The following is a 24,445-nucleotide window of genomic DNA, read 5'->3' as shown; positions in this document are numbered from 1 at the left end:
CAATACTTTTATCTATTCAGTATATAGAGCTTGTAAGTGCTGCAATAAAATCTTCTTCAAAGTTTTGTTAATTGTTCTATCATGCAAATTTGAATTTTAGGTGGCTAAGGAAAGGTATGCCAACAAACTTTGAGGGAATATTTTGATTGAAGATTCAGCTTAATATTCTGGCATACCAAAAACTTCTCTTTATTTTTTCCTTATGGGAAAGTGAAAGTTGTTCCCCTTGGAATGAACTGGTTTATTGTTGTCTTGTTATTTAGCCTAGCAAAAACCTGGCCTGGACCTGTCCGAAGTTTTTGGTTTTTGAACTATGATTATTGACCTAAAGGCCTTGAGCACAAATAATAGTACAATGTGTTCAACTTATGGCCAAGTCAAAGTGTCAAAAGACTCTCATTTGAACAAAAGTAACAAGTACATTATTATTGGTGGAAATATTTTGTTCATCTCATCCTATGTAGTGTACTGGCTTGAGTTGTCAGGTGAATTTATAAACTTTGCTAATATTGTAAGTTCAAACATCTTAATGTACGTTCACGGCTTTCTTTTTAATCTCTTTTTTTGTTTTTTTTTTTAATTTATGTGTACTTTATTTTACAAATTTATTAAGACGTTAAGCATGTAGCATCTATATTGAAGGTCTTTCAAATGTTATGTTGACTCTTTGAAAGGATGGGACTTGTTTGAACTTAGAAGTATCCAACACAGCTACTAGAAGCTTTTATCCTATTAAATTTCAAACATTGTTTTCAAGTAGCCTCAGTACCTCACACCTGGCTATGGCTAGTTAATTAGGGAGTCTCAAGTAACAGAATTGAATGGTATTTGCTACTGTTGAAGAACTTTAGAGGGTGATATGAATACTATACTTCACTTTTTTAGCTCTACAGTCACTATTTAAAGTTTTTACAACTGTTAGCAGGAAACATGACTAATGATTAGATTTTGTGATTTTAGGCTTAACTTATTCTCACCTGGTGCAGTGAGAGTGCTAGCTAACTTATCTGATCTAATTCTTATCTTCTCTGTCAGCTCTTCTCAATTTGTGATTATCTAGTAGGCAGGAGGTACTAATTTCAACAGCTCAGCTACAGAAGTTCCAGCTAAGGGCTTAGACCTCTTAGGGTTCTGATTTTCTATTTTTTAATGAGCACATTAATGAATTTGTTGTTTAGAGACAGGATCACAGGACCCTGTTTAACTTATTTATTTTTCCTGTATTTTAGTGCCCTTAGTGGTATAGTAGACTTAAATGTTAACCATTATTATTTTTCGTTACATTTCTTTCATTTTCATTTGTGAAAATCCATGTTCCTAATTGCAGATGTACAAGAGTTGGAGAAGGTTGCATTTTTGCCTGCAGCAAATGGTACTCGGCTGGTGAAAGCAAGTTCTCTCTTTGTGCGCCTGGGAGTTAACTTGTCCCCTTTTGTATTTGAACTTCCCTCCATCTATCTCCCCTTTGTAAGGATCCTCAAAAACATGGGTTTACAGGAAACGCTTTCTGTATCTAGTGCAAAAGACCTTCTCTTGAATCTTCAGAAAGCATGTGGATATCAACGTCTAAATCCAAATGAACTCCGTGCAGTAATGGAAATTTTACATTTCATTTGTGATGAGACTGAGGATTTTAAGTCAGAGAGGTCTCGTTGGCATTTTGATGCAGTAGTACCAGATGATGGCAGCAGACTTGTGCACGCCAGGTCATGTGTATATATTGATTCCTGTGGCTCCCGGTTTGTTAAATTTATCAACTCATCCAGACTCAGGTTTGTCCATCCAAGTGTTCCAGAAAGGACGTGTTTAACTTTGGGCATCAGGAAGTTATCTGATGTAGTTGAGGAGGTAGACAACCACCTTAAATAATCAAACTTTGTTTTTTTATTGTATTTGTCTATTTGATGCCTTATTTCTGGATGCTCATACTTTTCAGGAACTGAATGTTGAGGTGCATGCTCTGGGAAGTATAGGCCCAGTTTCATTGGAATTCATGAGGCAAAAGCTGTTGAGCAGATCATTTCAGGATGCAGTGTTCAAGATTCTTAGCAGTGTTAAAAGTAACATTCCAGCATTCAATACTTTATCTCCAGATGAAGTGAATTATTTGCTTGAGGATGCAGCAGACAAGATACAGTTTGTTCAGTCCATTTATACTCGGTTTTTGCTTCTTCCTGATTGCATTGACATTACCTACGTTCCAAAGGACTCAACACTTCCAGAGTGGGCTGCAGAATTTGAGCATCGTGCTCTTTACTACATCCATAAAGGGAAGAACCTCTATCTAGTTGCTGAACCTCCAAATTATATCTCTGTTGTAGATGTGATTTCCATTGTCTTGAGTGATATTTTAGGTTCTCCTAGCCCATTGCCTCTTGGGTCTTTATTTCTCTGCCCAGAAAACTCAGAGAGTGCACTCACTGATGTTTTGAGAATCTGCTTTGAAAACAAAGGAAGTGTGACTATGAAGAACAACAGTGACTTGATAGGCAAAGATATATTGGCTCAAGATGCTCGTCAAGTTCAATTCCACCCTTTAAGGCCATTTTACATGGGAGAAATAGTAGCATGGCGGTCTCAAAATGGAGAGAAGCTGAAGTATGGTAAAGTTCCAGAAGATGTTAGACCCTCAGCAGGGCAAGCACTCTATCGGTTTGGAGTTGAAATTGCTCCTGGAGTGATAAACAGTCTTCTGTCTTCACAGGTCTTCTCATTCAGAAGTGTATCCCTGGATGAGGAGGGTTCATCAGTAGTGTCAGATAATAGTGATATGGTATCTCAAAACACTTTGCATATACCAATTCCAGAAGATGCCAGAAGAGACAACATTGCATCAACACAGGTATTTTTTTTTTTTTCCTTTATATATTTTTGAAGGGTTTTTGTTTCAACACCTCAAAAAAGTATATGCCAATCAAAGCGAAAGGGGAAGGGAAAGATAAAGAGCTCTGGGAAGGAACTTCCTCTTCTGTATAAAAATACGGGTAGTATAGATTTAAATCTCAGATACCTAATAATCTTCTTATGAATCTGTAGGGAAGATGATAGAATTTATGGGTATTTGTGTGTACATTATGAATTGTATATACATCACACATGCACATGAGTGCACACTGTTTCATGGGAGTTAAATCTATACTCCCTCTGTCCTATAATATTATGCATGTAGAGCCTGTTTCAAATATGGTTTTTAAAGGTTGTTGGGTTTTCAACAGAGGTTGGTTTAGGGTCGTTCCGGTGGTCGAGTTTCAAGGGTGGCTACAATTTTTGGCTGGGGGTATTCTTAACTAGAAATGTGAGGAAAAACCTTGATAATTCCATGTATGACATGAAACATATATTACGAGACCTTACATGAATCAACATTTTTTTTTATTTATTTTTTTTGGCTACCAAAATTTATGTCCACAAATAAGAAGCTAATAGTTTGCAATGTTTTTAACCAAGTAAAACACCCTTACAAGGACAAAGTTTAGGACGGAAATTTTCGAGAATGAAGTTACTCCCATCGTTTGTAATAATCACAACACAAGGAATTCCACAAAGTTTTAGGAAAATTATAGGGTAGAGACCATTAGTGGAATTTTGTAATATTAAGTATAGCTAGTAGGGATATATTTTTAATTTAGTAAGGGAGAGAAATACGTAGCCTATGGGTTTCCCACTGCCAGTCCCAAGCTTGGATAAAGTATAGTTAGTAGGGATATATAAAGGAGGGTTATTGTTGGCCAATGATGTCACATCACATGAGCCAAAATGATATTTTTTATTTTTGTAGAGAGAAAGTGGGGTTAGTGGGAGAGAGAAATAATAAAATAGTAATGAGTCCTTACCAAATGAAGAAGTGATGCAATTAATGGAATGATCGTAAAAGGAAAGTGTTGCGATGATTACAAAACAAATGAAGTATAACTGTTTGATCAATTTCACCATAATCGCCAAAAATGTATTGTCTCATAATTATTACCTGTTTGCTCCCAAAATTAACACCCTTCCTATTTAGATGATAACAATAGTTGTAGGGGTTATAAATAACTGTTTTACTTAGAATAGCTGCTTATATCTTCTTGATCTCCCTGAACACTGTCAATGGTTGGTTTCCATATGGGCTTCTTATATATTGTTGCTCTTTCACGCTTACAGGCTCTTGGTTCTATGCTTCTGTGATTACGTTCTTTCATGTTTTCTAGCTTCTGATAGATTTGTTTGTTTAAACTTTTTGTTAAATGATGCCTCTGGAAAATTTGCTGGATTTTGTTGAAAATTGCTTATAAGACATTTCCTGGGCAACTGCAGACAGGTAAAGATCTCCGCTATGGGCGAGTTTCGCCTGCAGAATTGGTTCAGGCAGTTCATGAGATGCTCTCGGCCGCTGGGGTCAATATTGATATGGAAACACAGACACTGCTACGAACAAACTTGACCCTGCAGGAACGACTTAAGGATTCTGAAGCAGCATTATTGCTTGAACAGGTCTCTGTCCTTAATCCATTATATACCATTTATTTATAAAAAAATAAAAAAAAAACACTACTGTTTGCTTGGAAATTCATGAACAATATCTTAACCTGAATGCCTTAATTTTAAACAATTTTCCTGAATTTGGGGTAAATATACATCATGATTATACTAAAGTCTCGTTCGGTTTAACTTCTCCTTGGACTTTAATTAGTTACTTCATTTTGTTTAAGGTCTAATCTTAATTATTTTTCACGTGGGATCTTGTTATATCTTTTTTTTCTAATTAACTTGTTACTTTCTCGGTGTTTTTTTTTTTTTTTTTTTTTAACTTACAACATTTTCATTTCATGTTTGCTAATGCATTATTCCAATTATTTATATTTCTTATAATCAATAAGTAAAAATTATATGTGATATTATGAAAGTATAATAAAATGAATATATCAAGATCCCACGTGAATATTTTTTTTCTAAATAAATTGTAAAGTATCAAAGGTACTCAAAGTAGTATATGTGAATAGTGCTTAAGTTAAAGTGTTGCAAGTAGAATACTAAGGAAGCATTAGTTTTCAAAAAATTATAACATTCTTTATATCTTACGGTTCCTTGTGACGATTTATGTTAGCCAACCCCAAATCATTTTAGGAATAAGGCTTTGTTGTTGGTGGTGGTGGTGCTGTGTTGCGCTTATGTTCATAATGTATGTTCTACACCTGATGAGATGCGCTTGTTAAAAAATGCAGGACAAGGCTGATACTGCAGCTAGAGAAGCTGATACAGCTAAAGCAGCATGGCAGTGCCGGATATGTTTGAGTGCTGAAGTAGATGTTACACTCGTTCCTTGTGGGCATGTGCTTTGTCGCAGGTGCTCCTCTGCTGTTTCTAAGTGTCCCTTCTGCCGTCTCCAGGTTTCAAAGACATTGAGGATCTTTCGGCCATGATAATCTTGATTGCTTCAACACACATGCCTTTTGTTCTGTGTATTAGTGGGTGGAAGTCACTGCGGAACTTTGCCTTCACCCCATGACAATAAAGAATCAGATACGTGATGTATTATTTTCAAGCTCAAAGAGGGTTCGTCTGCTTCGGCTTCATTTTTTTGTATAGTGTACTGTATATATATTATATAACCACCTAGGTGATTAGATCTTTGGTGGTCATCATAAAGTCATTGTAATTATAGACCAAACAGCTTCCATTCAGATGGTAATATAGGTAGAGGGTTGTAGAGAAAGGCTTAATTTTTTGAATTATATACGACTATTATTTTACGTAAAATATATCTAAGGCTTTTAATTACAGAGAGAGTGATTAGGTACAGACAAGAAAATGATGTAATTATATGCTTAACATTTTCAATTTAGGTGTTCAATGGAATTTGGGATAGATTTGTATCCCTAAAAATGAACCTGCCTTTTATTTTCTTCTGCTCATATGACTGTATTTATTTCTTTATTTCCTTCCTACGTGCTTCGGACTCGTAGACTAGAAAAGTCATAGCTTATTACACCAAATCTTGTTCAATCTTTTTTATCCTACGGATTGGTGTCAAATTTATGCGAATAGAATCAGAAATTGGCCGAAAAAAGGAGATTGGAAAACTAAATGTACAAAATAATTATGACTAAAAATCGATGCCATTAAAAGATGAACCAAATTTCGGCTAGTTACAGATATATCCTTGAAGACAGAGAATTTACAGAATCAGTTCATGCTAATCAACCCAATTAGTCACGGTATTTCTCGGAGGAAAAGTGATTGTTGCTTTTCAACAAGACTGGTATACAATAGCTCGGTACAAAAACTAATATAAAAAAAAAGGTCCTGTTGTAATTACAATATCATATATCGACAATGAAAGAATCACCTCAGCTTTCCTTGGATACTCGTACAAGGAAAATTGTAAGGATACTCATACAACAGATACAAAACTTGACCGCGATCAATGAGGAACCTGCATGTGGTTAAATAGACAATGTAGTTAGAGGTAGCTTCATTATACCTAAATTGAAGAACAAGCTCCACCAAACATTTTCCTATATAATAATTTGATAATCATCTATGTATTCTCAGTTAAATAGGGCAAAGATGCGGTGCAGGAATACAGCTCCAAAAGTCGTAAAATTATGCTTGGAATCATTTCTAGCGAGACTTCCACTCTTTAAAGGCTGTCCCATAACACAATATATGTTACGTTTTGGATTTGTCAATGATACAGAAGGGAAAAACATCCAGTTAACTAGCAAAGTAGAATAGATCTCTAAAACTGAAGCTGTAACTGGCTTACCTGAGTATACATCATCTTTATCCGAGGTATCTAAGCAAAACTCCGTCATTTCCAAGAACAAACCCCGTCTTATCATCAATGAACCTGCAAAGCACGAGGTTACTATTCAATACTGCATGAACCAACTATTTAGGAGTCAAATACTCATGTATCTGCGGTTTAAAAAAAAAAAAATATATATATATATATATATATATATAGAGAGAGAGAGAGAGAGAGAGAGATAAAAGACTTAACTATTGCAATAACATGCAAGTATTTAAGGGTTAAAGGATAATTATAAATGTGACTGTAAGCATCAGGACGCAGATACAGACGTTTAAAAGCAGTTTACTTCTCTTTTCTTTGGAAACTAAAATAAGAGCAAATTCCAAACAAAAGAAAACCATCTTTTGTTTCTTGGATGACCAGAAAAAACTGATGTTCATGAATAACTGCAGTAATCATTAAGATGTAAGAGCTTACTTCACAGAATACAGATTTGCAGCGATGTTGTCAGCTGCTTTGTCACGCGTCCAGGTCTTACCACCATTTGTGGATCTCAATAGAATACCACTTCCTCCAGCTGCCCAAGCTTCATCCTACATTTCAGAGGAATTCATAACATTGAGAGTAAGCAACAAAAAGAAGCTCTCAGTGGGACCCTGTAGAGGGCAGACGTAAAAAGGATAAAAATTTGACTACCCAAGTAGACCTCATTTTCTTAAAAAGAGTTATAGTTATCAATAAAGCTGTAAGAAAATATTATACTACAGAATACATGTTATTTTGATAAGTAAACAATTACGGTCTTATTCTGCTACCACTTTCACTTGCCAGAAAAAAGGGTGCAATCATTTAAGGGCAACTATTGGCAAAGATATCATAGCTCAACGACGTAACTTTAATGATAGGTCTGCAACAACAAAGAATAATCACTACTTTGGAACATGATGAAATTTAATGGCTAATTAGTCTATCAGTGATTCAGAACCCTCATAGAGTCGTTGAGTAAATGTTGATGCTGATTTCAGATTTTAAAACAAATAACTATTGTTTGGTATCATTTTTGGTTTTTATTAGATGCATCATTTTTTATATATGGACAATTTAGATGCATTACTTTTCCTTTGAGTCAATAATCTCTCTGTTTCTCTCATATCACATGGGCCCCATTAATTTTTTCATTATCTCTTTCTACTCCAAAAATTGTCAAGGAGTCAGCAATTTTCAAAGTGATGCATGTATTAAAAAACGAATGAAGTACATAAATTTAAAACATACTTTTCATTCAACTCTCTGTTGCTTCTTTTCTTAAAGTAGCAGCAAGCCGTGGCTATTCTATGAGGAAACAGCATCTCTTCCAGAAAAAATCAGTATATGCAGTAAGCCATTGAACAGAATTAACACCCTCTACCACCCCCCCCCCCCCCCTCCCCGCCAGGAATGACAACATTAAGGAGAGACTCATCAGAGGAACTTTATTGGTTGGCTAAAATTTATTTATTATGAATCACAACAAAGAAAACAGTTATTAGTGAAAGATCTAATGGTAGCAACCCTTCTTTGTAGGGGAACAATAGCTTAAGTTATAAGAGCCAAATAAGCACTCTTAAGTCTCAATAGCAAACCAAGTTGACCACCCAACCATTTACAAAACCATGTTAATATAAAAAGCAAAATGGGAGAAGAACCTCCTCTTGTAATGCACCACCTTGCTAATAGTGTAACACTAACGAAGGAAATGGACAATGTCACCCACATGGATTTGCTCCATTAAAACTAAGTACACCATCAATATCCAAAATAAATCAAATGGGTCCCTGGAGTAGAGACAGGAATAGAAGACAGCCTAGTCACATGACATCTTCACAAGATGTCCCGGTCACCTTAACGTAAGGTCTTTAAGGATAAATCTCAAAGCATGCAGCTAAATTAACCATTTCCTACCTTGGTTACGTTTATACAAAGGGCATATGCATAGGTCTTAGCTAGATTTCGCAGTCACTTCATGTTAGATGCAGTCTTGGTGATGCAGATATCCGATATTTATAGTTCAATAGTGTAAACAAATTCACATCAGTTTCACAGAAGAGCATATACAGTGGTTTGCAGTTCAACTACACGCCTGCATTGAGCCTCAAATGATTGAAGTTTGAAGCCATTTTATAAGGAGAAAGTAAAAGAAGATATGTGATAGTACATATCCCCATCATAAGATACAAAATCAAAGAATACCTGTGAGCGATATCCAACGTCAAGAATGCCAAAACCACGACTTTGTACAGACACTTCCTCAAAGTCCTCTGACATCTGCAGAATGACACTGGCATTAAACTGGGACTGAAGAAAGCAGCAAAAACCCCAAAGGAGTCCAAATATTTCATGATTGATAGTCTAAATATAAACATATGCAGAATAAAGATGAAAACAGATACATAATACATTCACCATCCAATTCAAAATTATTAAAGCAAAATAACTTTGCTGTACAAAAATTTCAAGCAGATCCTCGACTCCGGCCATCTTTCATTTCTATCTTTTAGTTTCATAATTCATTTATTCTTCACACAGGCATAGGCATGATTCCAGATTACTTGAGATAAATTCAGAAAGAAAATATAATCTAATGTGAGTATGTAGTGACCCAGAAAGACAAACAGAGAAATGATATTTTCAAAAATTGTCTGAATATATTTAAAGGTTCGAAAATAGGGCTTGACAATAATATATGATGACGCACAACAAGAGAAAGTAATGGAGTTCCATATAAAGGTAAAAAATATTAGCACAGACCCCAGATCCCTTGCTTAGATACAGTCCACCACCACGTACAAGCAGCCAAAGACCACCATCGGCTCTCCAACCCATGTTCTGAATTCTTCTTGCAATTGTTCGGTTATGTGGCTGCCAGTAAGCCTGAAAATGATTTTACATCTATCAATAGGGTCCACCACACTTGGTGATCCAAAAAATATGATATAAGAAATATGTATACAAAAAAACAAGATCATATAAAATTGTTAAGAAAATGTATTATCAGATAATAGCAGAGAATAAACTTTTCCTTAAAAAAATCAATACATGGTTTATGTAAAAATCTTGCTTCCATTTAAAACTTCTTCTCCACACCCCCACACACTCCTCCTTTTCTAAGGTTGTCCTATGAGCATTCCTTATGACGATATATACATGTTCAAGCTGATGTTATTCCATATTCATAAATGGCTTAAAGAAGCAATAAGCTAAGCATGTCATCTTTAATGTGCTGGAAATATTAGTTTTTGCAAGATCTAAAATTGCAGGGCAAAAAAGGATGCTACCTGGCCAGGTTCCCAAGTCAGATAAAAGTTACCACGGCTCGAAACAGCAACATATCGACCATCTGGGGAGCGATTCACAGTATTGAAGGTACCTGTGTAGTAACTTGCACCACTGATACCACTAGAGACTGTTCTGCAAAAGCAACAAAGCTCTATAAGTGGAATGAAAATTGTATTCTTTTTTGTGCAACAAGCATCTTTCAAGTAAAATCATTTGTTAGTTACTATAATGAGAATGTCCACAGTTTATAGACTTTTGTCTTAATTACCCATATGTTCTCTCCCTAGTCTTTCCCACTTTATTGTCTCATGGCTACCCTGGTTTTCAATGTAACCAAAGCTAGACAATGGGTCGATTAAAAAAAAAAAAAAAAAAAAAAAGGCATTCATATAAGAGAACAAGGATACACTTAAAAAGGAAAGCCATACTGCAACAGTTTCTATCGCATAACAGGAATAATTGTATATTTTCTATAACAGCAAGCTAAAAGCATGAAATGCACATCATTGCAAGTCTAGCTGCCAGTGAAAGAAGTGACATCAAAAGCTGGCTAACGTCCTAAATTAACTTCTAAATTTCTTCTTAATTTAAAGATTACATATAATCATATGTTCTGTCACAAAGGCCTAAATATAAAGGAACTACAAGTGACAAGGTTTCAGAATAATTCACCTGTTAAGAGTAGCTGAAACAGTCTCCTGCACAGCAGCTTTCCAGTTGTAACCCCCATTTGAAGTATTGTAAATTGCTCCCTCATCAGTTACCATCTCAGCACTGTTTTCTCCTGTGGCCTTTATATAAACCTGAAGAGACAAACTGCACTTTAGTAGCTACACAACTGCAAATTAGAAGAAAATTAAATTGATTAAAACAAAACAAAACAAATTAATCATCTGTAAGTGGTTATTGAACAAGACAGAATATCTGTCTCAATTTTGTGAACCTAATCAAACCTAATCATTAAGTAGTCCTCAGAAAGCTTTCCTTCAAAATGATAGTCAATAATAACTTGCAAGCAAACAGCAACTGGCCAACTGCTGAGAAGTGAGAATGGCAAATTTGATGCAGGACGATAAGGACTAGGACTCTAGGAGCCCCTGACAACTACTAACCATAGAAGCACAAGAACCTTAATAATTGGAAACATCATATACAACTGAAAGTTCAAAGTTCATCGACCAATGAAGAAAATTGAGCAACATCACTTCTTGAGCTCTTAATTATATCTGCTTCTAGCAATACACCAATTTGACCAACCAAGAAAAAAACGCTTACCATATCACCCGGAAGCTGAGAGCTCAATGGTATCCTTTTCCAGTTTTCCCCAGCATCATTAGTGTACAACAGAATCGCGGGCTTACCAACTATCCAACCTTCTTTCCCTCTGAAGCTTATGGAGTTGAATCTGTAATTAAAATCCTCTTCTTCAGCTGATGCTATCTCACGCGGGACCCAAGTCTGTCCTGCATCCTTTGTCTCCAAAATAGTTTGCCTTGTCCCTAACAGAAACCCTGCAAGCCAAAACATTCCTTCAGCCTTTCGTACAAGACTTCTTTTTATACATAAGAGAATCAGCCTTAGAAAGCACCACAAATTACTTAAGAATTAAGATTATGACTTTGTAATTCCTCAAAGTAAAAGAGCTTCAGTTAAACTTTGTTAAAAAAAAAGTAATGAATTTGCTTCCTCCGTTTCAAAATAATTACAATAATTGATTGACCAGCCATCCTTCCGTCCTTACTCTCTTGAGTAAGCAAGTCAACTACCTTCACTTTTTATTTCAGGTCTCCAATGCAATAGTGTGGCCATTAATATCATTTATGTATTATAAATTATTATGACACATAGATAACAGATGAAGTAATCCTGACTAGCAAAGGTAGTAAGGGCCTTCCGAGGTAATCAAAGGCGACACAAATCATTCAATCATTTTTGAAAAACATGTTGATTATCAAACTGAAGGCAACTATAGAAAATGATTCTGTAAATTCAGAAGGAGATTAGAAATGTGGGCCGAATTTCTAATGTATTTGAACGCTATGATGTGTTATGAACATTGTCTTAGAAACAAAACTCGAGCTAGCTCCCACACCTTTGCATAATATCCAACACCAAATTCAGCAACAAAATCAGTTTAACATCAAAGAATCACATATTACATTAGTCGATAAAATACTAAATTTTATTACTATACAAAATAAGTACTCTCTAATTCTAAGAATTATTTTTATATCACACCTCCAATTCATTTTTCACAATCACATTAATAGCGCATTTGTTGAATTGTTCAAAGTACTCAAATTCTATCAAAAGCTCATCACATCAACCAAATAAAATATATATATATATATATATATATCACAAAGTGACAAAACACAATTCTGAAAATCAGATTAAACAAAATCTACTCAAAATGAATTTTCAGCCAAAAAAAAAAAAAGACAGTTATTCAAATGAAAATTAAACCAAAAACATTAGAAAAATCAGGTAATGCAAAAAACTACTCAAAATGAAAATTCAGCCAAAAAAAAAAAAAAAAAAAAAAACAAAAAACAATAATTACAACAAATATTAGAAAATTCAGATTACACAAATTAGACTCAAAACGTGATGAAAAATCAGCCAAAAAAAACAATTATTCAAATGAAAATTAAACCACAAATATTAGAAAATTCAGATTATACAAAATTTACAGAAAAATATTAGTTGAAACGAAAATTAAACCAAAAACATTAGAAAAATCAGATGATTCAAAAACTAATTAAAATCAAAATTCAGCAAAATAAAATTAAAAAGCGAGTACCGTGATTAGGATCATCAGGAACAAAGGCGATATCAAGGAGAACAACACCAGGATCAATCGGAAGATAAACTCTCTCCCATTCAGAAAGCACGTCATCGGACTTCGCCGGAAGAGTAGTCAACAACGGCGACATTGACAACGACAACGAAAGCGCAGTAGTATTCGTTAAGAAGACTCTTCGAGGTTGTTGTGGCGGCGGAGTAGAGGAAGAAGCAGCAGCAGCTCTAGGAGGAGAAAAACGACGTCGTTGAGTAAGAGGAGAGAGAGTGAGACGGCTGACGGCGGTGGTTGAAGACGCCATTGTTGCCGGAAAGAGCTTTCTCTCTCCTAATAGTACTGGGATTGTTGTGGTGTTATCTTGTTTTGGTGTTTGTTTCTTATCTTGTTGAATATCAGTGATTTCGCGGGGTTATGGAATTGTCTGGATAACGTTGTTTTGAAATGCTATTAAATATCAATATAATGTGATTGTTTGAATCATTTGATCAAAAGGGGATGTAGCTCAGATGGTAGAGCGCTCGCTTAGCATGCGAGAGGTACGGGGATCGATACCCCGCATCTCCATTTTTTTTTCGGGTTTGGACACGAGAAATTGTGTTAAGGTCCGGTTTAGTTCAGTTCGATTTTTTATCATCTCTACTTGAATATAATTTAAATTTGGATCATGCATATTGTCATATTGATATTTATTCAAATTTTTAAGTAATACTGACGAAGGAAATATAATTTTTCTTTTTTGAATGAAATTTCAAATTTATGTTGCTTTGCCTAGTGTTAGCCAAATTCTCCCTACTGGTTTCTGATAAGATTGAATTGGTTGATGATCAAGTCTCAATAAGCTTCAATTATGGGCCTTGTACAGGTGAAAAAGATGTTTTTATTATATGCATTCAAAATTCATGTCAAAACAACAATTGTACTATGAGTTTTGACAATAATTTTGCTTATGTAAGAGTCGAGTTAGAGAGGTACATTTTTAAGTTAAACATTAAATGGCTAAACGTTGCAAATCAAGCATAGTAGACTAAGGTAAGTCGAACTTGGGAATTTAAACTCGTAAAAGCTTGAGATCGACTCAACTCGAGATCGAATCAAAGTATACAAACTAAGCTTGAATATCATTAATCAAGTTGAGTATTCAGGTAAGTCGAACTTGAGAATTTAAGCTTGTAAAAGCTTGAGACTCAACGCTAGTTCGAATCAAAGTATTACAAGCTAAGCTTGAGTATCCCTAAGCTCATTTTCTATTCAATTCGGCTTGTTTACACCCCTACTTTCGTGCATTAAAACTTAATTTACAACCAATCATTACCAGTAGTATCCAAAATTAAGTTCAAAGTATAGGCCTTTTCTTAGTGTCGGCTTTGAAAGTGAAATACATGTGAGCCAATAATAAGAGAATTTGAATAGTAACGGCGTAACGCCAATAGCCCAAACAAACACCACATAAACCATGCATCATTATTTCTGCTGTCGGTGGACACGGTGGACATACAACTTCTTTGGACTGTAATTATTTTTAAATTAACTTTATTTTATGGACCATGTTCTCATTAATTATACTTTTATTAATTAATTAATACTTTATTCCAATTGAATATTTTAAGGAAATTAAATTAATTGTTGTTGACCTTTGAGTATTACAGTAAGTATATAATGAGACTCTCAAGAATAATGAAAAAAAAAATCTATAAATAAACTCCATTATTGGTTCTACCGACACGTGTGAACTCACTTTTAGTCCACTCAATATTTGTTTAAAGAAAATAAAAAAAATTTAAGTAGTGATTAAAATCTAGTCCAATCGAATCGTATTCTTCGATCCTTAATCTTTGTTCTTTACATCACTCTATTCTACTCTCACTCTAATATATTTAATATTTTAAGAATAAAAACTTACTACCTAATAATGCATTGTATCATTTGTATGAGTTGTTCAAAAGGGAGTATAGTTAATTTAAGTGAATAATGTATAGTATACTTTATGTGTGATAATTTTACTCCCAATTTATTGTATAATCAGACTTACCCAATTAATATGAACAATCATATGTTTGTAAAGTAAGGATATGTTCACATTTACTGAACTGAGTTGAGCTGAACTGAACTGATTGGAGCTGAACTGAACTGATTGGAGCTGAACTGAAGTGAGCTGAAATGAATATTTTATGAGAAAGAGAAATTAAGAGCTAAACTGAACTGAACTGAAATTAAGTAAATGTGAACAAGCCCTAAGCCTAAGCTATTTTATAGTACCTCTCCTATTTCAAATAACTATGTTCACTTATTATATAAGTAGTATGACACATAGTTTTAGGGAGGGGGAAAATTGCCTATCAATTATTACCTTGACACCAAGTATTGGTCAGACCAGCCTCACCCAAACATTTTTCAGTCCACCTTAACTCTTCCGCAAACACTGTCTCATCTTCTTTCTCATTTTCTCTCTCCTCTTTTTATTTTTAGCACACTTGATAATCAAACCTTAACAATAGTGAGATTGGTAACGTCAACGGCAAGAAACTCGTCGAGATCAAAGATGTCATCCATATATAGAGGAAAGGAGAGACAGTTTAAGATAATTGAAGAGGATGGAGGAGAGATGGAATAAATAAAGATTGTTGATTATATTTGTCCATGATTTATGCTTGAATTGGCTTGATAATTGCTTGAGATTTTTGGATTTTTCGAAAAATGCCAAAAATAAATATCGATTTGGGGCTTTCTTGTGTTGTGTATAATTATTGATATTAATTGTCCCGTGTGGTTTGTATGTTGAATTGTGAGCGTTTTGATAACATTGCATGTATTTTGGTTGAGAAATGAGCATGTTATGTTATACCTATGAGCTTAGTACGGGACCTTCAATGGTGGTTCCGCCATTGTTGACCTTTTAGTTATTTTTATAAAGTAAATTATATTGTGTAGATTATATCATCTATAATAAGTTAGATGATATCATTTATAAGTTGGATGATATCATCCATTGTGTAGATGATGTCCCATATTAGTTCCATGATATCCTCTATTATATAGGTTTCATGATATTATCTATAGGCTGAATGATATTCTCTATTGGTTCTATGATATCATTTATAAGCTAGATGATATCATCCATTGCCTAGATGATATCATTTATACGCTTGATGATATATATCCTCTAATGATTATATGATATCATTTGTAGGCTGGATAATATCCTCTATTAGTTTGTTGGATGATATCATCTACCAACAAGAATTGTTGTTTCAAGGCTTGACTCACCAAACTATTAGTGAGTCAAGTCTCACGCAATACCTTCTCTTATTTTAAAATTTAATTCATTGTAACAGAAACTGTTATTTTAGTAAAAAGGTAGATGTGCATGATCGAAGATAATGAGATAATTTTCAGTAAATAAAAAAGTGTGCGCCCCTAAATTTTATCTCAAATCAAAAATTACTTTTTTTAGATCTTCATGTGTTAATTTTTTTTATGATGCTCTTCTTTTACCCTAATGACAGTTGACAATCAAACCACTCTTATACTTCATCCGAATCTTTTTAGTTGCAACGCTTTTCTATTTTGAAAATTGTTAATTACTCGCAACACTTTCGATTTTTGACATTTCTTTGTCTTTATCCCAAAGTTGCGAGTAATTTGGACCGGAGGTAGTATAAGTTTTGCAATTAAAAAAAAAAAATGGAGAAAGTATAACAAATAAGTAAAATTTGCCAAAATCAAGGATTTGCATAGACATTGTTTGGTAAAAACAAAGAATGTACTATGTTACAGGGTATTTAAATTATTGCATATAAAAAATTATAATATTTCTTTTAAATATCTCATTTACATTATTATAGTTTTGTTTTTTATTTTTTTTTAATTATTTTTTTTATAATCAAGAATATAGGCTATTAACCTATACTCTTTGTTTTTTAAAAAAGTCATGCTCAATAAATGACTATAATACAACCAACAATAGGTAAGGATAATCATCAATATTCAATACGATACCTAAAAAAAGGTTGAAGAAATGATGAGAAAGATACCAATGATTTAAGGGGAGGTATAGATAATAAAATAATAATGATTTTAGGGAAGCCATGAATGATGTAGCTTTTATACATTTTTTTTTTGAAGAATTTTATACAATTTGTTTTTGTATACAAGTAGCTATTTTTCCTTAATTAATAATTTAGTATTTTCATTTTTTTTTTGATGTGTTTTGATGAATCAAAAAATATTGATTGCTTCATTAAATTAAACTTGTCATTAATTATTAAAATATTGATGTTTATGAAGAGGTTAAAAATATTTACATTTGTAACAATTGTAATTTGTAAGGACCACATTTCTAATAAGTTAGAATATATAGAGTGTAAGATTAGTTTGAATAAGTTCAACAAAATATACTTTGGACAAATTAAGTTTTGTTGCATTGAATTTTAGTTCAAACATAGTCACATCTCACATGTTCTTCTAAACTGAAAAAAAGTTTAGATTAATAAACTTAGATATATGATACAAGTATGTTATAACAACTTAAAATAAGTCGGATATTGTCTTCGTCCCACTAAAATTGCTTTAATTTTTTATTTTTTTTCCATAGAGTTACTCCATACCTTTTTTGGAATTAGATAAAGATAAACATAAACGCTTGATAAAAAGACAAAGTTAAAGCCATGAGTGTTAAACTAAACCAAGTTTCAAAAGTTTTTTTTTTCCACCCATAGGACAATTTTAAGCCTTATTCGATTTTGACATTTTAAAATCAAGTTCTATAAGAAAAGATTAGATTGCTAAAACGCACACTTATAAAACAAAGAGACTATAAAGCCTATAGCGTATTAGCATTGGATAAGTAAAATAACGAAGCAAAGAGATAAAAAGCCATTGTTTGTTTTTCTAGTTTATTGTTAAAACAAACTAATTAGAGCAATTAGAAAGCAATAATTTACGGATGAATTAAAGCTTTAAAGTAGAAAAAGATTCAAAAGAAAAGGAAAGTCCAACCACAAAATACTGATAACTCAGTATTTCTACTCTTCTTAAGAAAATTCCAGTATAAAAGCATTTGTTTTTTTTCGTTAAGACTTAGAATTCCACTCACAAAAAATAAAAACGTTAAAAAAAAAAATTAAAAACAAATTCATTTTCTCTCTCCTCCAGATCTACACTTTCTCTCTCCTCAATTACCCTTCTTTTTCGCTCTACCTATCCCCAAAAAAATCCATAACTTTTTTCTGGAATTTGTGTGAATTCGTCTTCATTCGTCGGTGTAATTTGGGGGAATTTCTTCAATTTTAGGGTTTCATTTGATTCTTCATCGTAATATTATCACTTTGATTTTGATTCTGGTTAATTAATTAACTCATCGATTTCTGATTTTCACACTCTCATACAGAATCCTACTCCGATCCACATATTTTTTGCTGATTGATTTTCCTGCTAAGAAGAACATTTTCAATCAATTCAATTGATTTGATTCCACGAACTCAATTTTTGTTTTCGATTTGAGTGATTAGAAATGAAAAATCGGATTGTGAATTTGATGATTCGGTGAAAATTGGAGAAGGAAAGGCGTTTTGGATCCGCCCTCAGGGTGGAGGAGAGAGAAAAGTGATGGACTTTGGTCGTAGGAGAGAGAATGGAAATGGTAACGGTTATGGCGGTGGAAGCTTTAGCAACGGCAACAGCTATGGAAATGGCAACGGTAATGGTAATGGAAATGGTTTGATGTTCGATCGTTTTGGTTTTGAGGAGAGAGAATGTGGTGATGGACCAATTATAGCTGATTCTTTCAAGGTTTCTTCATCATCAACGAATTCATCTTCGCCATCTTCGTCTTCGTCTTCGTCTTCGTCTTCGCCGTCGCGTTACATCGAGCATCATGTTACAAAGTTGGATACTCTTGCTGGTGTTGCCATTAGATATGGTGTTGAGGTACTGAATATTCTTTCAATTAATATTTGGAAATGTTTTTTTTTTTTTTTTTAATTTTTTATTTTTGAATTTGAGTATGTTATTTTAATTTGAGCTTTGTAATTTGTGTGATGTATGAGGAAAGAAGGAAAAAATTAATTAATTGCGGTTTTCGGATTGATAGAACATTTGGGCTAAAACATTAGGTTATGGGAAGTGATGATGTTAGATGTTGTAAGGGTAGTTTGGTTTGATTGATTGGTGTTGTGAGATTATAAGTTGAAATGAATGTGTTGTTCTTAGTGATGTGAACTTGTGAAGAGATTGTGTTGCTCAAAGAAAGTGTAGGGAATTAATTTTATGGATGTGAGGTTAATAAAATAATTACTATGGGTCTTCGAGACTCTGATACCGTTGTTTTATGGCAATGGACTAGGTTTTGCTATGTTTTGAAAAATATTTGAGATGTTTGCTGGAGAAATTTCATGTTAGCTACTTATTTGTGTGATGGATTCACTGTATCTGTATGCTGAATTAACTGTGTGATGAGGTTTCAGTGGTTGGATTTGGATTTTTCTATGGAGATGATGAGTTGTTTGGTTAATCTTTATATTCCGTGCGGTAACACAGCTCTTCATTTGTTTAGGTTGCAGACATCAAGAAGTTAAATGGCTTGGTGACGGATCTACAAATGTTTGCCCTCAAGACGCTTTATATCCCACTTCCTGGAAGACACCCTCCTTCTCCTTGCTTATCAAATGGTCACAGCACTGCAGGGTAATTTACCTTGCTTTCTTCTCAAAATACTTATATGTTAAGCATAAGTATCATACTATCTTTCTACACCTTGGTCTTTGCATTTTTGAACAATCTCATTAAGGTTTCTTGTGCTTTTAGATAGTCTTATGTCATCTAGCACTAAACTAGTATGATCCGCAGCAGTGAGTTAATTTATCTCCTGATTGTTTCATCTTTGAATTTGGGGAGTACACTTATGCCATAGGTTTAGGCGGGGGCAGAATTGTTTCATAGTTATATGATTAACTTTTGTTGCATATACAGAAACAACGATGACAATTGCAGGAACAGAACTAAAATAGTTATGGAGTCGAGTTTTTTTTAATCAGATTGAGGACTAATTGATTCTAATAAAAGGGAGGAACTTCAGAAGTTCGGAGTTTCAAAACACGTGCAACTACCCCAATGTGTATTGTTTGGAGGCTGAGAATGACCATTGATACCCTTCATTGTTGTTTTTATGATAATTTCTTCCCTTATCACAACCTATTTCTACAGTCATATCTCCCACCTTCGTATCCCTTCTTAGTCACTTCTTTTTCTTCACGGCCTCACTTAACACTTGTAATTACCACTTATCTTTACCTCTACCACTGTCACACTGTGTCCTCATCTTGTGTCCTTTGCCAAAACCACTTCTTGTTTTATCATGTCTTGATTGTTTTGGTTGTTTGGGCTGAGGCTTCCATGTGTCAGAATGAACTAGTCGCACATTGTTTTGATCAATGGTTAGTACCTTATTGTGAGAGACCAGAACATTGGAGCTCACCCGTGTAATTTCACTTGTTGGGGTGTTTTGAGGTGTGGGGGGGGGGGGGTAATTTGGAAGTTATTAGTGGCAGTTGAATAGTGATGAGTGAAATTATTGTGATATTAAGATTGTGTAGTTAAATTCTTTCATCTCAATTTTTCCCCCTGTTAGTTACTACTGTAGGAAATTCAAGGCTCAAGGAGTTGTGAGAATTCAATAGAATTAATTGTGGTTATCCTATCAAGTATTGTTGGGCAATGTGGAGCTGAATCAGCTTCATAGATGAATACTTAGTGGTTCAAGCTGGAGATGTTTACGATATTGACAATTAGACTAGTATCAGTTTGCTTATACTATCCCAGGAGTTTGGGGCTGGAGGCTTTAGCTTTTGGGAACTCTATTATGTAGTATATGTCTGTGAAATAGAACCTTTTCCTTAGAAGTTGTCAAGATGTATTAAACTATCACAATTTATACCTGGTTGTCAGGTATTTTACGCGTTACACAACTTGCACCTATTAGGTTGCAAAGATTCTATTTCTTTAGTGTGCTACATTGATAATAGACCAATGTTGGGACATACTTGGAAAAGTTGGAATACACAACTGATGTGTTTACCTTGTTTTGTTAGCTCTATTTTTTCAACATAAATGTCCCCAATAGCCCAAATTGAGCCAAGAGATTTTTTTGTACTTTGTTCTTTTAAGTTGGCACATTAAAAATAGGTTCTCAATATATAAGGAGGAGAGAGAAGGTAAATTCAAGTGGGTAAAGTAAGAATAATTAGAAATGTAAAGCAAGGAGATGAGAAAGAAGACAAAATCAAGTGGGTAAAGCATGGGTATAAATGGAGATGTAAAGGTTATCAATTAAGTACATTTCTCAACTAAAAAGAAACTCCTCAAAAGGGAATGCTTGTTAACTTAAAAGAAACAAAAATAGTATGTTTAATGGCATTTTTACTGTAGTGGTGTTGTTCATAGCAAATTGCAGGTGCCAATATGGTTATGCAATGGCTCATATTGGTAACTTTACTTGTGATCTTAAAGGGCCCATCTCATAACATATGGTGATAATTACATCGCAAATTGGATGTAGAATTTTACACTTGGATCTTGGCATAGACCGGGTGCAATTCAATTTCATTCTCTTACCTTGTTTTGTCATTTTGGCAACTGATGTTATTTGAGACAATATAGTTTCTCTTGAGATGCTAACGTTTCATGTGAAGAATTACATGATATAATAGATGGCCTGGAAGTATATGTATTCTGGTGTGCTTTCACTCATTTCTTTTTTTTGTGATGCTGGTCTGGTGAGAGGAGTCTTGGTCATGGAGCTTTATGTGAAAATTGGTAAACCAACAAATATTGTACTTTGTATTAGACATGCTTCTCTATTTGACTGTGGACATGATTTTTTAGCTCAGCAAGTACCTACTTAGTACTTACTACATCTTCTCATTGGTTGACTTAAAGGAAAACATTATCAGGGACTTGGTAGTCGGGTCTTTTTCTAACCTCAATACCTCCAATCTTCGTTCCATGGAGGAGGATAATGTGCTGAAATTTCCCTAGGCTTGGAACAACATAAACCTTCAGTTTGAAATAAATGTATATAACTTCCAATGCTTGTTCCATGGAGGAGATATATGTGCTGAAATATTTCCAAGGCTTGTTGCTTTATTGGAACAACATAGAGCCTTCAGCTTGAAATAAATGTAAATAACTGGCACGTCAACGACAACCCCTTTATAAGGCTTACTTGAATTCTCCCTGACACCGAACTTTCACTTGTGTTGAGGTTACTTGTTCAGCCCATGCAAGTGCACTATCATGTATCTAATATCGCTTCTAGGCCTTCTCCTCTGATCTGCCCTTGGTGAACACCAGACTCACAAGAAATCATAAAACTTGTAATCTAGAAAATTGTCAATTTTAGGTTTGCTATGGTACGCCTGTTGCTTGATTATTAATATTGTATCTCTTTGTTCCATGAATGTTCTTTGTTGCATTTTGCCATGGAGACCTAGTCATTCACAAATAACAGAGCTTTCATTCTTGAACCTTGTTACAGACCTAGCAGCTCTGAGCAGACTCCATCCCGTCGTGTGCGCCCTGATGTCCTTGAATCATTTCAAACTTTGAGAATAACTCCAGAATATAAGGTGTCTCCTGCCATGAGTTCTTTGCGAGGCTACTATGGGCTTAATGAACAGAAAAATTCTTCAGATGGTTTTGAAATGGCACTTTACAGCAAAGGAAGTACCAGTTATGGTGAAGATGAGAGATCTTTTACATCACCATCACTGATGAACCCACCTCTTAGTCAACATAGGAGATCTAGAAGTGTGGCTAATGGCTTTAAGACAGAGGAGGATGATCTGTCTAATGATATGGACAATGCAGCTAAATGGATTGATAACCTAAACAAGAGGCGCCAGAAATCAGATGCTGATTTTGCTCGCACTCCTGGAAAATTATTGAAGGAAGAGAATGGAAGTGGTGGTTGGTTTTCTGCAATCACAGGGAAAGGATTAGCTTTGAGAACAAAAGCAGCAAGTAGAACCAGTTTGGCTTCTGAAGCCGAAGCAGGAGGATCAAATGGATTTCCCTTCAGTTTGGGAGATTCTAATGCAGCTGAAAGTTCATCTGGAGTAAGGAAATCCTCTAGCACACCAAGTTTCCAGGATCAAGACGGCAATAGTAGCTCATCTATATGGTCTGCTGCCAAATGGTCCTTGACACCAGAACTACAAGCTGCCCTTACAAAACCAATTTTTGATGGTCTTCCTAAGCCAATTAGTGGCCGAAAATCTAAAGCAGCCCTTGATTAGATGCTGTCCTCACGTTGCAATTCCAGTTCCTGAGTTGATATAGACTGAACTGTGTTTTCAAGCTCTTTTTGTATCTTGTTCTAGATGGAGAAAAAAGTGCATAAGGTTGCATTAAATTCATTTACAAGAACAGGAAGAGGTAGTAAGGCTAATTAAATTGACAATGCCCTGTGGTGATGGTCGCACAAGATGCAAGCCGAGTACATGAATTTTGTTTACAGTGATATACCTTCAAGGATACAAATGATACATATGAAGCTTATTTTGCCCCCTCATCTCAGGTATTTTTTAATGAAAGTTTCTGCTACAATTCAGATCACAGAAATTTGTATATGTAAAGTCCTGGATCACCTTTTTATTGGAAATAATCAGGTCGATAGTAAAAAAAAAAAAAAAAAAAATTTATTCCATTGTGTTATTTGTTACCTTAGGCAAATGTTGAATCTATAGATCAAGTAGCTGTAGTTTACGTGCTTCGTGTCAGAACAGTAATCCCTGTGGACTAGTTGTTTGTCAAGAGGTGTAATTAGTGAGCCATACTGATGGACAGTGTTTTGGTTTAGTTCAACTAGTCAGGAATGATTTGTTTAAATATATTCTTATTTAAAATAAAATCCTTTTTTTTTTCCCTGTATTTTTCAGTATGTTCGAGTTTACTTTCATTAAAGTTCACCTAAGCCCTATGTATTTAACCCCCACATTTTCGCCGACAGTAATTTACCTATATCTCTCCCACACTCCTACTGATGTTTCTGATAGACGATTCATGTTCTTGTTTCTCTTGATTACTTAAGGTATCTCCTTGAGACTTGAGAGAGGAGTGGGTTAACCCGCTCTAGATAGGAAAGATATTCGATGAAAAGGATATCCAACTGCGTTTTTTTTTGCTCTAAAATGGGATTTAGAAATTATCTTGTTAACATTTCATAAAAATCGACTTAAAAGACTTACATTGTCATTAAACTTTTGACTTGTAACATCTGTTTGTCATTTATTGGTAGAAAATTACTTTACATCATTGGAGGAGACCTCAATGTTTGCAGTCTTTGGAGGAGCTTCTTTCTCCGTTGTCCATGCTTCAAGTCAAAATTTGCTTTCTGCTTCATGTCTATTGCAATGTGATCTCTTCATGTCTCTTGATTACACTGCCATGTGTTTCATCTTGACATCGGTTTGAGCTTTTCGAAGTTCCTTATCTTCTTCCTTTGATTGCTTCCTACTTCCTAGCTATCGGTGATCCCTTAAGATAGGGGGACTTTATGCTATGCGTACCTTTCCTTTTCAAATATTTTGGGTGCCTCC

General features: G+C 34.4%; 3 protein-coding genes and 1 non-coding gene across 4 annotated transcripts in view; 3 read left to right on the top strand and 1 right to left on the bottom strand.

Annotated features, from left to right (window-relative positions):
* Positions 1-5,865, top strand: part of LOC145558205 (uncharacterized) — a 29,182-nt gene extending 23,317 nt beyond the window's left edge. The window contains exons 10-13 of the mRNA XM_081619358.1: positions 1,328-1,848; positions 1,937-2,842; positions 4,297-4,473; positions 5,205-5,865. Of these exons, the coding sequence (XP_081475484.1) occupies positions 1,328-1,848; positions 1,937-2,842; positions 4,297-4,473; positions 5,205-5,402 (1,802 nt within the window). The 3' untranslated portion in view covers positions 5,403-5,865. The remainder of the gene's footprint in view (positions 1-1,327; positions 1,849-1,936; positions 2,843-4,296; positions 4,474-5,204) is intronic.
* A 214-nt stretch (positions 5,866-6,079) lies between these two features.
* Positions 6,080-13,236, bottom strand: LOC145558204 (photosystem II stability/assembly factor HCF136, chloroplastic-like). Its single transcript, XM_081619357.1, has 9 exons — positions 12,855-13,236; positions 11,327-11,562; positions 10,724-10,854; positions 10,051-10,183; positions 9,524-9,646; positions 8,966-9,040; positions 7,214-7,329; positions 6,749-6,832; positions 6,080-6,415 (listed from the first exon to the last, which is right to left on the bottom strand). The coding sequence occupies exons 1-8, from the start codon at positions 13,153-13,155 to the stop codon at positions 6,766-6,768; spliced, it is 1,182 nt and encodes a 393-aa protein (XP_081475483.1). The 5' UTR covers positions 13,156-13,236; the 3' UTR covers positions 6,080-6,415; positions 6,749-6,765.
* A 109-nt stretch (positions 13,237-13,345) lies between these two features.
* On the top strand, positions 13,346-13,418 carry TRNAA-AGC (transfer RNA alanine (anticodon AGC)). The gene has a single exon. It is a non-coding gene; the product is annotated as a tRNA-Ala (tRNA).
* A 4,350-nt stretch (positions 13,419-17,768) lies between these two features.
* Positions 17,769-23,777, top strand: LOC145558202 (uncharacterized). Its single transcript, XM_081619355.1, has 3 exons — positions 17,769-18,779; positions 19,405-19,535; positions 22,384-23,777. Exons 1-3 carry the CDS (start codon positions 18,459-18,461, stop codon positions 23,141-23,143), a joined length of 1,212 nt encoding a protein of 403 aa, XP_081475481.1. The 5' UTR covers positions 17,769-18,458; the 3' UTR covers positions 23,144-23,777.
* The last annotated feature ends 668 nt before the right edge of the window (positions 23,778-24,445 follow it).

This window comes from Chenopodium album, chromosome 9 (genome assembly GCF_948465745.1).
Source record: "Chenopodium album chromosome 9, dcCheAlbu1.1, whole genome shotgun sequence".
Classification (NCBI taxonomy): Eukaryota; Viridiplantae; Streptophyta; class Magnoliopsida; order Caryophyllales; family Amaranthaceae; genus Chenopodium; species Chenopodium album.
This window is presented reverse-complemented; position numbering and strand designations above follow the sequence as displayed.